This window comes from Trichechus manatus, unplaced genomic scaffold, assembly GCF_000243295.1.
Source record: "Trichechus manatus latirostris isolate Lorelei unplaced genomic scaffold, TriManLat1.0 scaffold00395, whole genome shotgun sequence".
NCBI lineage: Eukaryota > Metazoa > Chordata > Mammalia > Sirenia > Trichechidae > Trichechus > Trichechus manatus.
The window spans coordinates 115,505-129,512 of record NW_004444331.1 but is presented as its reverse complement, the minus strand read 5'-3'; the positions used below and the strand labels follow the sequence as shown (position 1 = coordinate 129,512).

The 14,008-nt window shown below is 37.8% G+C and overlaps 1 protein-coding gene across 7 annotated transcripts in view; it reads left to right on the top strand.

The window, feature by feature from the left end:
• LOC101353124 (zinc finger protein 596-like) overlaps window positions 1-11,216 on the top strand; it is a 52,912-nt gene extending 41,696 nt beyond the window's left edge. For 2 of the 7 annotated variants that reach the window (XM_023725771.1, XM_023725772.1), the window contains exons 4-8: window positions 525-595; window positions 1,235-1,361; window positions 2,052-2,147; window positions 5,714-5,793; window positions 6,256-11,216. In XM_023725771.1, the coding sequence (XP_023581539.1) occupies window positions 569-595; window positions 1,235-1,361; window positions 2,052-2,147; window positions 5,714-5,793; window positions 6,256-7,401 (1,476 nt within the window). In that variant the 5' untranslated portion in view covers window positions 525-568 and the 3' untranslated portion in view covers window positions 7,402-11,216. Of the gene's footprint in view, window positions 1-389; window positions 474-524; window positions 596-1,234; window positions 1,362-2,051; window positions 2,148-5,713; window positions 5,794-6,255 lie in introns of all 7 variants that reach the window. The other 5 variants (XM_023725777.1, XM_023725776.1, XM_023725773.1 and 2 more) reach the window with 4 other exon arrangements.
• The last annotated feature ends 2,792 nt before the right edge of the window (window positions 11,217-14,008 follow it).

Here is a 14,008-nt window from a genome sequence, read left to right as displayed (position 1 = left end):
AAGTATTAAATCTGAGAAATACCAGTGTTTATCTGGAGATGGAAACCAAAATCCACATCTGGTGTAAGCCATGGATTCGTATATTTTGGAATAAGGGAGCAAATTGAAAACTTAACACCATGGGACAATTTACAAAACGCAATGAGTTTCATGTTCTTATGTATAAGAGATCTGTATTAGCATCTTCTTTATTAGCCACGATGACCGTAGCCTTCTTGCTTTTGACCCTGGGAGAGGAGCGTCCTCCCCTTATTTCTTTTAAAGCACACTACATGTTTCTGTTTTTTGGACTTGGATTACTCCCAGGTGAAGGTCTGTGGCTTCATAAAAGGTGAGTCTGGGAGTTGTGGGTAAGACTGGAGTCTCAAGACTTCATTCTCCATCCTCAGCTTTGCCTGCTTTAGTGCTTGGACTGTGAGTGAAAACCCAGAGGAAGACAGGTGGTGGCTGAGCTATTGACAATGCAGCCACTGGTGAGTAGGGAATTCCTCTTTCTACTGAAATTGTACCTTTGTTTTCAGCAGATGGGCCAATTTCTCCTCTTGGCTTGACTCTTCTAAATGCACTCATGAGCTCTTCAAGGGTCTTGGCTCCAGTAAGTCTCAGTGGCCCCTGGCTTGTGCTTCTTAACCGTCTGTTCTTACACATTATAATGATCACCTGAGTTGTGTAGAGTTGAGAGAGGAAGCACTTATTTATCCCGTGTTCTCTGTGAAGCTTGTGCCGTTCTGCTTCAAGATTGTCATTTTAATGAATGATAGACCTAGGACTTGTATTCAACAAGTGTATGCTAGACAGGAAGCATTTTACACACTAGCACATAGGATCTTTAAAAACTTGTAGTAGGTTGTTAAACCATTTCATAGATGAGGAAACTGAAGTCCTTTAAGGGAATAATCTAACGACAGACATGTTATAAATTCCTAAGTACAAATTCTATAAGTAATCTCCAGTCTGGATGTTATAATTACTAATTTATTGGGAAATTTTCAGGCTATAGCTCACATATGATATTCTTTGTACTGGGGTTTTATGGATTCAGAGTATTTATGTCTCTGTTAGTATATCTGAAAGGCAGGTGGCAGGCCAGCACTGAGAATAATCTGACTAGAATCCCAAACTTTTTGAACTTTCTATACACACAACTCCTTCTTCAGTGCTGTCATCTTGACCACCCTACTGTGGTCACTGGAAGGGATGGTCCTGTATGACCCTGAATGTCTGTGATTTTCAGGAGTCAGTGACCTTCAAAGATGTAGCTTTGGACTTCACCCAGGAAGAGTGGTCCCTGCTGGACACAACCCAGAGAAATCTGTTCAGAGATGTGATGAAGGAAAACATCAATCACCTGGTTTTCATAGGTATGTCAGAAATTATCTATTTGTATATTCAACAAGTATCTAGAACAGCTTTCCCATATCTCTCTCCAATTTCTGCCCTGATTCTTTCGTAGCACTTGCAACTACTTGAAAAACATTTGTTTCTTTTCTTTTTACTTACATCTTGTTTGCCACCCCATAAAATGTAATCTTACCACAATTGCATGTGATTCTTGCTACTCAAATTTCAACACTCAGAAAAGTACTGGCAACTCAATGATTATGTTTTAAATGGATTACGTATTTTCTGAATAATTATCAGCCCTAGGGACTATGCTCAGGCTACAGACTACAATAGTAAAAATAACATATTCTATTCCATGTAGAACCATGATTGTTCTGGTGGAATTTATGTTTATTGGATTTGTTTTTAATATTATAATTAGTCCAAAAACATAATTCCTCGTTTGAAAAGACTCAGAATTTTGCAGTCTGTCTTTGAGCTTAGGCATGGGCATCAAAAACCAGAAGTCCTTAATCTGTTGGACAGAAGGTCTAGAATTATCCCTTTTCTGGGGAAAGATATCAATGGTCCATGTTCTAGGTACTCTTCTCTGAGCTAACCTTCAATGGTTACCTTATTCTTCCTGAATATATACTTCGTGGATTTGTTGGTCATACACTTTTATCAATATAGGCCTCAAAATCCATGTGTCCTTTCCCTACAAACAGGGAATCATCTTTGCAAATCAGATGTGATTTCCCAGCTGGAGCAAGGAGAGGAACTGTGGAGGGAAGGAGTAGGATTTCTCCAAGATGAAAGCCTAGGTAAGCTCCAGGCACCTGTATTTCATCATGAGAAGGAAAATGTTCAGTGAGCGAGTGAAAAAAACCCATTGCTGTCAAGTCGATTCTGACTCATAGCAACTCTACAGGACAGAGTAGAGCTGCCACATAGGGTTTCCAAGGCTATAATATTTATGGAAGCAGAGTGCCACTTCTTTCTCCTGCAGAGTGGCTGGTGGGTTTGAACCACCAACATTGTAGTTAGCAGCCAGGCGCTTAACCACTGTTCCACCAGGGCTACTTCAGTGAGTAGGTGCTTGGAAATGTCCATTAGAGATTTATTTAAGTGTGTAATATTTTATAAAAAAATGTAGGTGAGGACTTTGAGGCAGTATTTCTGATGTCATTATTCCTTGCACTAATAATCGTGTTCTTATTTTTGACTGTGTATGAAGAAATACTCATGTACTTACTGGAATTAAAATTTCACATATTGGCTCTTTTTCTGATCCTCTTTGAAGATTACCCTTTGTATGCCTCCCATGTTCATTTTATTTTTGTCATATTGCTATCCCAGAGTCTTTGTTCATTGTCCATGTCCTATAACCTATTTCTACTGACATTCTTTTCCCATCTAGGTGTCAATATTTGAAATATACTCACATCAGCATTGAGGCTTTTTTTCCTTAGTTTTTTATTTTTTTGGGGAGGGGTTTAGGTGAAAGTTTACAGCTCAAGTTAATTTCTCATACAAAAATTTATGCACATATGTGACCCTAGTTACAATCCCTGTAATGTGACAGCACACTGTCCCTTTCCACCTCGAGTTTCCTGTGTCCATCCAACCAGCTCTTTTCCCTTCCTGCCTTCTCATCCTGCCTCTGGACAGGAGCCACCCATTTGGTTTCATGTATCGCTTGAACTGAGAAGCACACTCTTCACAAGTATTATTTTATGTTTTATAGTCCAGTCTAGTTTTTATCTGAAGAGTGGGCTTCGGGAATGGTTTTAGTTGTGGGTTAACAGAGAGTCCGGGGGCCATGGTTTCTGGGGTTCCCTAGTCTCAATCAGACCATTAAATCTGGTCTTTTTACGTGAATTTGAGTTCTCCTCCACCCTTTTCTTCCTGTCCATCCAGGACTCTCTGTTGTGTTCCGTGTCAAGGTGGTCATTGGTGGTAGCTGGGTGCCATCTAGTTCATCTGATCTCAGGCTGATAGAGTCTCTGGTGTATTTGACCATTTTGTCTCTTGGGCCAATATTTTCCTTGTATCTTTGCTGTTCTTCATTCTCCTTTGCTCCAAGTAGGTTGAGATTAATTGATGCATCTTAGGTGGCCGCTTGCAAGCTTTTAAGACTCCAGATGCCACTCACCAAATTGAGATGCAGAACATTTTCTTAATAACTTTGTTATGCCAGTTGACCTAGATGTACCCTGAAATCATGGTCCCCAGACCCCAGCCCCAGCTATTCTGTCCATCAAAATGGTTGTGTTCAGGAAACTTAGCTTTTGGTTTAGTCCACTTGTGCAGACTTCCCCTATATTGTGTGTTGTCCTTTTCTTTAGCTAAGAAGATTCTTGTTTACTATCTAGTGAATTCCCTTCTCCCCACCCATCAAAGAATGTTTACTTCTGTGTTTAAACTTTTTTGAGTTCTTATGATAGTGGTCTATACAATATTTGTCCTTTTGTGACTGACTAAATTCACTCAACCTAATGCCTTCCAGATTCATCCATGTTGTGAGGTGTTTCACGGATTCATCAGTTTTTTATCATTGTGTGGTATTCGATTGTGTGTATGTACCATAATTTGTTTATCCGTTAGTCTGTTGATAGGCACCTAGGTTGTTTCCATCTTTTTGCTGTTGTGAATAGTGCTGCAGTGAACGTGGGTGTGCATATATCTATTCATGTGACAGCTCTTATTTCTCTAGGATATATACCAAGGCATGGAATTGCTGGATCATATGGTGCTTCTATTTCTAGCGTTTTAAGGAAGGGACAAATCGATTTCCAAAGTGGTTGTACCATTTTACATTCCCACCTGCAGTGCATAAGCATTCCAATCTCTCCACAACCTCTCCAACATTTATTATGTTGTGTTTTTTGGATTAGTGCCAGCCTTGTTGGTGTGAGATGCTATCTCATTGTAATTTTGATTTGCATTTCTCTAATGGCTAATGATCATGAGCATTTCCTCATGTATCTGTTAGATGACTGAATGCCCTGTTTGGTGACATGTCTATTCATATCCTTTGCCTATTTTTTAATTGGGTTATTTCTTTTTTTGTTGTTGAGGCCTTGCAGTATGTTGTAGATTTTAGAGATAAGACCCTTATCGGATATGTCGTAGACAAAAATTTTTTCCCAGTCTGTAAGTTGTCTTTTTACCCTTTTGGTGAAGTCTTTTGGTTAGCATAAGTGCTTGATTTTTAGGAGCTCCCAGTTATCTAATTTCTGTTGTGGTGTTTGTGCATTGTTACTTATGATTTGTATTCTGTTTATGCCATGTATTAGGGCTTCTAGAGGTGTCCCTATTTTTTCTTTCATTATCTTTATCATTTTAGAATTTATATTTAGGAATTCGATCCATTTGGAGTTAGTTTTTGTACATGATGTGAGGTATGAGTCTTGTTTCATTTTTTTGCAGATGGATATCCAGTTATGCCAGCACCACTGTCTCTTCCCCAGTTAATGGACTTTAGGCCTTTACCTGCTCATAGGTGGATGAATTTATGTCTGGATTCTCAATTCTGTTCCTTTAGTCTGTGTGTCTGTTGTTGCACCAGTACCAGGTTGTTTTGACTACTGTGGCGGTATAATAGGTTCTAAAATCAGGTAGTGTGAGGCCTCCCACTTTTTTCTTTTTCTTGAATAATGCTTTACTTATCTGGGACCTCCTCCCTTTCCATATGAAGTTGGTGATTTGTTTCTCAGTGTCATTAAAAAATGTTGGAATTTGGATCAGGATTGCATTATATCTGTAGAATTGACGTTTCCACAATGTCATTTGTGGGTAGAATTGCTTTGGGTAGAAGCTTTGGGTAGAATTGACATTTTCACAATGTTGAGTTTTCCTATCCACGAGCGTGGTATGTTTTTCCACTTATGTGGGTCTCTTGCTGTTTTGCAGTAGTGCTTTGTAGTTTTCTTTGTATAGTTCTCTTATATGTCTTGTTAGATTTATCGTATTTTATCTTCTTGAGGGCTATTGTCAATGGTATTGATTTGGTGATTTCCTATTCAAAGTTTTCTTTGTTGGTGTTAAGGAATCCAACCGATTTTTGTATGTTTATCTTGTATCCTGAAACTTTGCTGAAATCTCCTATTAGTTCCAGTAGTTCTCTTATGGATTCTTTGGGGTTTTCTGTGTATAGGATCCTATCATCTGCAAATAGGGATACTTTTACTTTTTCCTTACTAATTTGGATGCTTTTATTTCTTTTTCTTGCCTTACTGCTCTGACTAGAATCTCCAGCATAATGTTGAATAAGGGTGGTTATAAAGGGCATCCTTGTCTTGTTCCCATTCTCAAAGGGAATAGTTTCAGAAGCATTGATGCTTTTTAATTCCTTCAGTGCCACTCTAACAAATTACTCTTTTTCCAGTTATTTCAGTCAGGGAAAGTGGACGTAAAAAGCAAGAAGTGATATCCTGCAGGAAGAACATATCCACCATTATGGCAATGGTAAGCTCCTCACATATGAATCCTGGCCATCTATGTAGAGACCTGGGGTTGGAGTAATTTAGAAATTCAGCACAATCGCCTTATTGCAATTAAAGTTTGGTTAAAATGTGTCCCTGAAGTAAGTTTTGGTTTATTTGAATTTAGGGAAGAAACTAGCCTGTTCTCAAAACTACAATCTAAAGTTTTATAAAGAGACAATTGTATAGCATTTCTCATACATATAGTCTTTGAAACATAGTGAAATTTTCAGAATTAATCAGATAGCCCTGCAGTGAAGATGTTGTTAAAGAGTAAATCTCTGTGCTCTCAGAAGAAAAACACAGTATACTTATGTAACTAACATTGGAAAGATTGTAACTTTAGTCCTTCAATGAGTGATTATTCTAGAATTTTTATGTGGAGAAATGTATGAACGAGTATATGTGACTAAACCTTTAACAATCCTTCATGTCCTTCCCAAAGCAGAGATCTCTTACTGAAGAGAATCCCTTTGAATGTAATGATTTGGGAGAAGATTTTACTGACAGCATCACACTGAGTCAACATGTATTAACTCACATGGGAAAGAAACATGATGTCAGCAAAGAATTTGGAAATTCCCTTAGTGAGCAGTCATTTTTTAATCAACATAAGCAAATTCACACTAGAAGTAAACCATATGACTGTCATCTATGTGGGAAAGCCTTTATTCAAAGCTCTGACCTTATACAACACATTAGAACTCACACAGGAGAGAAACCGTATGATTGCCATATGTGTGGGAAAACCTTCAGTACAAGATCTAACCTTAAAAAACACGAGAGAATTCACTCTGGAGAGAAACCGTATGTTTGTCAACTATGTGGGAAAGCCTTTAGTCAGAGTTACGAGCTCAGAAGTCATGAGAAAACACATACTGGAGAGAAACCATTTGAGTGCAATGTATGTGGGAAAGCCTTTATTCAGAGGTCTTGCCTTACACAACACAATAGAACTCACACTGGAGAGAAACCATATGATTGTCATATATGTGGAAAAACCTTCAGTACAAGATCTAATCTTAGAAAACATGAGAGAATTCACACTGGAGAGAAACCGTATATTTGTCAACTATGTGCGAAAGCCTTTAGTCAGAGTTATGAGCTTAGAAGTCATGAGAAAACACACACTGGGGAGAAACCATATGAATGCCAAGTATGTGGGAAAGTCTTCATTCAAAAGTCTTGCCTTACACAACACAATAGAACTCACACTGGGGAGAAACCATATGAATGTCATCTTTGTGGGAAAGCCTTCATGAATTGTTCTAACTTGAGACGACATGAGAGAAGTCACACTGGAGAGAAACCATATGGTTGTCAACTATGTGAGAAAGTCTTTAGTCAGTGTTCTGAACTTAGAGATCATGAGAAAACTCACACTGGAGAGAAACCATTTCAGTGTAATGTATGTGGGAAAACTTTCAGTAGAAGTTCTAACCTGAGACTTCATGAGAGAATTCATACTGGAGAGAAACCGTATGAATGCCGTGTATGTGGGAAAGCCTTCACCAGGAGTTCTAACATGAGACTACATGAGAATTCACACTTGAGAGAAACTGTGTTTGCCAACTTTGTGGAAAGCCTTTAGTCAATATTCTGACCTTAGAAATCATGAGAAAACACAGGAGAGAAACCATGTGAATGCTAAGTATGTCGGAAAGTATTCAAAAGTTTTGCCTTATACAACACAGTAGAACTCACACTGGGGAGAGACCATATGAATGTCATCTGTGTGGGAAAGCCTTCATTAATTGTTCTAACTTGAGATGACATGAGGGAAGTCACAGTGGAGAGAAACCTTATGAATGTTAACTATGTGGGAAAGCATTTAGTGTTCTGAACTTAGAGATCATGAGAAAACTCACACTGGAGAGAAACCATTTCAATGTAATGTAAGTGGGAAAACCTACAGTAGAAGTTCTAACCTGAGACTTCATGAGAGTTTTTATACTGGAGAGAAACCGTATGAATTCCCTATATGTGGGAAAGCCTTCTCTAGGAGCTCGGAGATACAGCTATATGAAAATTCACACTTGACAGAAACCATGTTTGTCAACTATGTGGAAAGTCTCTAGTATTCTGACCTTAGATGAGAAGACACATAGGAGACAAATCATATGAATGACATGTATGTTGGGAAAGCTTTCGTTTTATTGTTTTGACCCTAGACATGCAAGCAATTATATATGTAGTAATTATGGAAGAAACGTCTGCCTTAGTTGTAACATTTAAGCACCCCGGAGGAATCACACATTGAAGGAACACTGTGTATGTAATCAATGTAGAAGTTGTCTTAGTCATCCTTGCTACTTCAACCTAAGCAAATTCATAATGTACAGAATCCATGTGAATATCATATATGCGGCAAATTTAGTCAATGGTCTGACCTTATTTGGCATAAGAAAACTCAATAGAAATTTAATGAATGTGATAGTTTAGTCACTGTTCTTACTATTAAAGTGGAACTCACAAGTGATAAAAATTGTTTTTATTCAATGTGGAAATGTGTTATTTATATTGATCCTTTAAACAAAGTAAATAAATGCCACAGCAGATAAATTCAAGGTCTGTAAATCACTGTGCATATTACTTAGCCATGCACCAGCCTTGGTGTGCACAAGAAAACTCATTATAGGAGTAATGACTTTTTAGGGATTGAGGTATTTCCCTTAAAAGATATGTTGAAGTCCTGATTTCTGTACCTGTGAATGTGACTTTGTTTGAAATGTTTTTCTTTTGTTATCAGTTAATGAGCTTATACCAGAGTAGGGTGTGTCCTAATCGCTTCTAAGTGGTGCCTTATAAAAGGGAAGAACGGACATGGAGAGTCTCACCAGAAGAAGATAGAAGCCATGTGAAGATACATCTACAAGCCAAAGAATGCCACTACAAAACACCAGAACGTGGAGGAGACAAGGAAAGATCTTTTATAGCAGAGAAAGCATGTTCTTCCAAAGCCCTAAATTTGGAGTTCTAGCCTCCAGAACCACAAGAAAATTATTTTCTATTGTTTAAAGTCACCCACTTTGTGGTATTTTGTTACAGCTGCTCTAGGAATCTAAGATACCACCAAAACATGAAGAGAAGTTTTTACTAGGAGGACAAAGCCTTTTAAGGAATACCAGAGAATTCATGGTGAAGTTTTCAGTGAAAAATCATAGAAGTCATTTTATTCAGAGAGCAACATTTTAGAACATGTGAAGTTTCACACTGAATGAAACACAGTGCTGAAAGAAAGGTTTCAATGATCACTCAATCCTAAAAAAAGCAATAAAAACCATTGTCATCGATTCAGTTCTGACTCATAACGACCCTATAGGACAGAGTAGAACTTTCATTCTCACACCAAGTAGAAAATCCAAAAATCAAAGTGGAAGGGGGAAAAAAAAAAAAGAAAACTTTACATGGATTTCACATCAGAAAACTCATACTGGAAAGTAAAATCTAAAAGAAACCTTAAGAACAAAATTTAGCAAAGGATTCAAGTTTTTGACAAAACACATATTGAAAGTGTGTAATATAATGATGTGGGATTGTGAAGTGATTCGGGCATATCAGATGCAGAATTTTGTAAGAAGTATTGTGAAAAGATATTAAACTCAATAGATTAGTACTTGCATATGTGGAAACAGTAGAAGTTGTTGGTGAAAAATCCGTTGGTCAAATTCCAGGTTTCTATGCAGTCAAAACGCATAGATTTGGGTTAATGAAAATGCTTTTACCTCAAATTGATACATTTAGAATACAAAGTCGTATTTCTTAACTTGTAGAGCTATATGCACGTAAGTGAAAGCAAATGCTGATAAAAACACACTTTATAAGTAAATACAGATTCTACATAAATTCTGCTTTTAAAAATCCATTTAATGTCTTCAAAGTTTAAAAAGGAATTACAAAAGAGTAATTTTTTTTAAGTCTTGGATGATTGGAGGTACATTGGCAAGAAAATTTCTCAGGATGAGTACATGGAAGAACAGTAAAGATGTGGGCAGGGTCCCATTTTCAGAATGCCTTATGCGTTAAAACCTGCGAAAGCTGGAACCTGTGTAAGGCGGAAACCTTTCAGAGAAGGAAAACTTGCTGGATGTTTATGAGGTATGATTCTTAATAGAGAGCGATAGAAAAGTGGTAAGATTGCACTCTGTCAACGATGGAAAATTTTGAGACCTAGAAAAACAGGGCAGTCCCATTAAGTTCCAGCTTTTAGTGTATATTTATATTAATGTATGTAGTCACAAATCACTACCCCTCCTAGCAGCATGCAGAACATTGCTTGTCAAAACAGAGGAGAAAGAACCCATGAGAATTTGACTTTGTTTATATTTCTCAGAAAAGAGTGAGTTTGCAAATCACCAACCAAGAGTGACTCCCAGTCCTTTCCATACACATGCAGAAGTCTCGGAGAGAAAATCATGGAGCTCTCACCTTTTCCAAGATGACCAGAGATGTCCTGTTACTTGTTACTAATTTGGAAGTGATTAATATCCCTGTTTTGCACATGGGAATACAATCTAGATGGTTATAACTAATTTAACCCATTTTACTGAGGGATTATGCAGTGCCTGCCTCCATCCCCAACTTTATTTTTGAGCTTTTGTTTGTAATGTTTTATACTGATGGATCTTTATGTTCATTAATCTTGCCTTCTATGTGTAAAGTCTGTTAAACTTATCCTTTAAGTTCTCCCATGGACCATAGTTTGCCAAACCTTGTGCAACAGCACTTCATCTATTAATACATTTCTTATAGTTTCCTCTATTTTATGTAAACAGTTTATAATAATTTTAAATCTTTTTTCTTCTAAGTCCAGTCTCAAGATATGTGTGGCTCTGTTTGTTGTATCTCCTTTTTCTCTTTATTATTCATAATATTCCCTGCTGTTCTAAATACCCATTGCCGTTGAGTCAATTGTGACTTATAGTGACTCTATAGGACAGAGTAGAGCTGTCCCGTAGGGTTTCCAAGGAGCAGCTGATGAATTCGAACTGCCAACCTTTTGGTTAGCAGCTGAGCTCTTAACCACCATGCCACCAGGGCTATTTTGCATATATTCTACTTTCTGTATGATAAATAGATCAAGAAGAGACTGAAGCTGATCTTTTCCCCTAGAGAGGTTGGATATTCTCTCTGAGGAAGATAGAGGAAGGAATCGTCACTTATTTTCAATCAAGAATTGAACTGTACTCTGGCTGGGTTGCAGTTTTGATTACAATCAGTCTAACCATCTTGCCTTTAAGATCAGTCTTTTGGATTTATTTCAGGCATGTTTCTGTAGTTGGACAGTGTCATGGATTGAATTGTGTCCCCCAAAAGTATCTGTCAACTTGGCTAGGTCATGATTCCCAGTATTGTATGATTGTGTAATCTGATGTGATTTCCTTATGTGTTGTAAACTCTGTCACTATGATGAGGTTATACTGATGAGGTATACAAGATTGGATAGTGTCTTAATCCCATTTCTTTTGAGATATAAAAGAAGTGAACAGAGACACATGAGAACCTCATACCAACAAGAATGCAGTGCCAGGAGCAGAGCGCATCGTTTGGACCTGAGTTTCCTGCGCAGAGAAGCTCCCAGACCAAGGGAAGATTAATGGCATGGACCTTCCTCCAGAGCCAACAGAGAAAGCATTCCCTTGGAGCTGACACCCTGAATTTGGACTTTTAGCCTACTGGACTGTGAGAGAATAAATTTCTCTTTGTTAAAGCCATCCACTTGTGGTATTTCTGTAATAGCAGCACTACATGACTAAGACAGACATTGTCTCTCAAAATCTACAAGATTGCCAGAAATATTACACTGCCTTTCTTTTCTAGCTTCCAGCTGGGGGAAAGCATCCTTGTATTTAGGGATTCTCTAAATTTCAGCCTCCACACACTCAATCCACATGCTTGTTTTAATTCCCTATTAGTGTCTTTCTGCCTGTTTCCCCAGATAAATATCTGATGATCTATCTTCTCCTAATAATGGCTCTTCACTTTCTGGAATCTTAGTGCATGTAGTTTTCTCTGATATTTAAAGCTACACTGTTTTTCTCTGATATGGAATGATTTTTCCTTTTAATTTATTGCAAATATTGCAGAGAATAATCTACAAAGAAGGTTTTAACGATATTCTTTATTTTTCCCATCCTCCATAAACTTTTTCAGATGTAAGGGAGAATTTAAGGGATTTAATTTAATGGAAAGGATCTTTCTGCATTTACATTTGAATTATTTTCTTTCTGAAAAAGAAACTTTTAAAAAGTGGGAAAATACATAAAACATAGGCCATTTTATCAACTTTTACATGTACAATTTCATGACATTAATTCCCCATGTTGTGTAACCGTTGCCACTATCCATTTCCAAAGTTTTTTAACACCTTTAAGTTGGTGCAAATGGTTAATGCACTCAGTTGCTAACTGAAAGGTTGGAGATTCACATCCACTCAGAGGCTTCTCAGAAGAAAGGACTAGTGATCTACTTTTGAAAAATTAGCCATTGAAAATCCAGTGGAATACAGGTCTACTCTGACACACATGGAGTCACCATAAATCAGACTGACTTGACAGCAAATAATAACTTCTAATAAACTCAGTGCCCCTTAAGCAATAACTCCCATGTCCTCCATGCCTCTGGTTGCACTAATAAACTTTGGTCTCTGTATTTGCTTTTTCTAGATAATTCATGTAAGTAGGATCATAAAGTATGTCTCCTTTTGTATCATATTTAACTCAGCATGATGTTTTCAAGGTTCATTGATGTGGTAGCATTTATCAGAACATCATTTCTCTTTATGGTTGAATGTACCACATTTTGTTTATCCATTTATCTGTTGATGGGTATTTGGATTGTTTCCACCTTTTGGCTATTGTTAATAGTGCTGCAATGAACATTGGTGTATCAGTATTATAACATACACTTTAAAATGAATGTTTTTTAGTTGTCTTGCCTCTACACCTATTTGAAATCGCAAGACCCCAATATTCTGCTTGCAAAAATGTCAGTCTATTTCTCCTCAGCCTAGAAAGGCTACCTCTTTCTTGGACTTTATATTCTCACCTTACAAGTTTTCAGATGCCACAGGAGAAAAGTCAGTGTAAATGTGGCACACACATCATTGTACTTTCCTTAAATATTGTACTTAAAGCAAATCTTGTCTATACTGGTTGCATTTCAGTGCCTTAAAACTGTTAGGGTTAATGTTATGTATCAACTCGGCTAAGCTGTGATTCTCTGGTTTGGCTGACATTGAACTGATTGTTCTATAATGTAATAAAAAGTAATCACCTCCATGATGAGATATGCTATGAGCAGCAAATCAGTAGAAAAGGAAGTTTCCTTCAGTGCATGACCTGCCTCCAGTATATAAATGGATGTTCCAGCAAGTCTCTCTGTCCCTCTGGATCGTGCATCATCATCTGACCTCCGGTTCTTGGGACGTGAGCCAGCATCCTGCTGCCTTACCTGCCAGTTTGGGTTCCTCAGCTCCTGCAACCATGTAAGTCAAGAGAAGCCTCCAGCCTGACAGCTGACCCATGGATTTTGGGACTTGCCAGCCTCCAAAACTGTGAACCATTTCCTTGAATTAAATCTCTATATATACTTACATATATACACTTCATTGGTTTTGTTCCTCTAGAGAATCCAGCCTAAGACACTTATGACAATTTTATTCAGATTTTATTGTCACTCTTGGTAGACCTGTCCAATAAAAAACTACTCAGTGATGGTCTTAGTTATCTAGTACTGCTATAACAGAAATACCACAAGTGGGAGGCTTTAACAAAAGTTTATTCCCTAACAGCCTAGTAGGCTACAAGTCCGAATTCAGGGTGCCAGCTCCAGGGGAAGGCTTTGTCAGCTCTGGAGGAACATCTTTTTCATCAATCATCTGGTGTAGGAGCTTCTCAGCACAGGGATTTGGGGTCCAAAAGACTTTACTCCTGGCATACTTTCTTGGTGTTATGAGGTCCCCGTCTCTCTGCTCGCTTCTGTTTTCTATCTCAAAAGAAATTGATGTAAGACACAACCTAACCTTGTAGCTTGAGTCCTGCCTCATTAACATAACTGCCTCTAATCCTGCCTCATTAACATCATTGAGGTAGGATTTACAACACAGGAAAATCACATTAGATGACAAAATAGTGGACAGTCACATTACTGGGAATCATGGCCTAGCCAAGTTGATATAATTTGGGGGGACACAATTC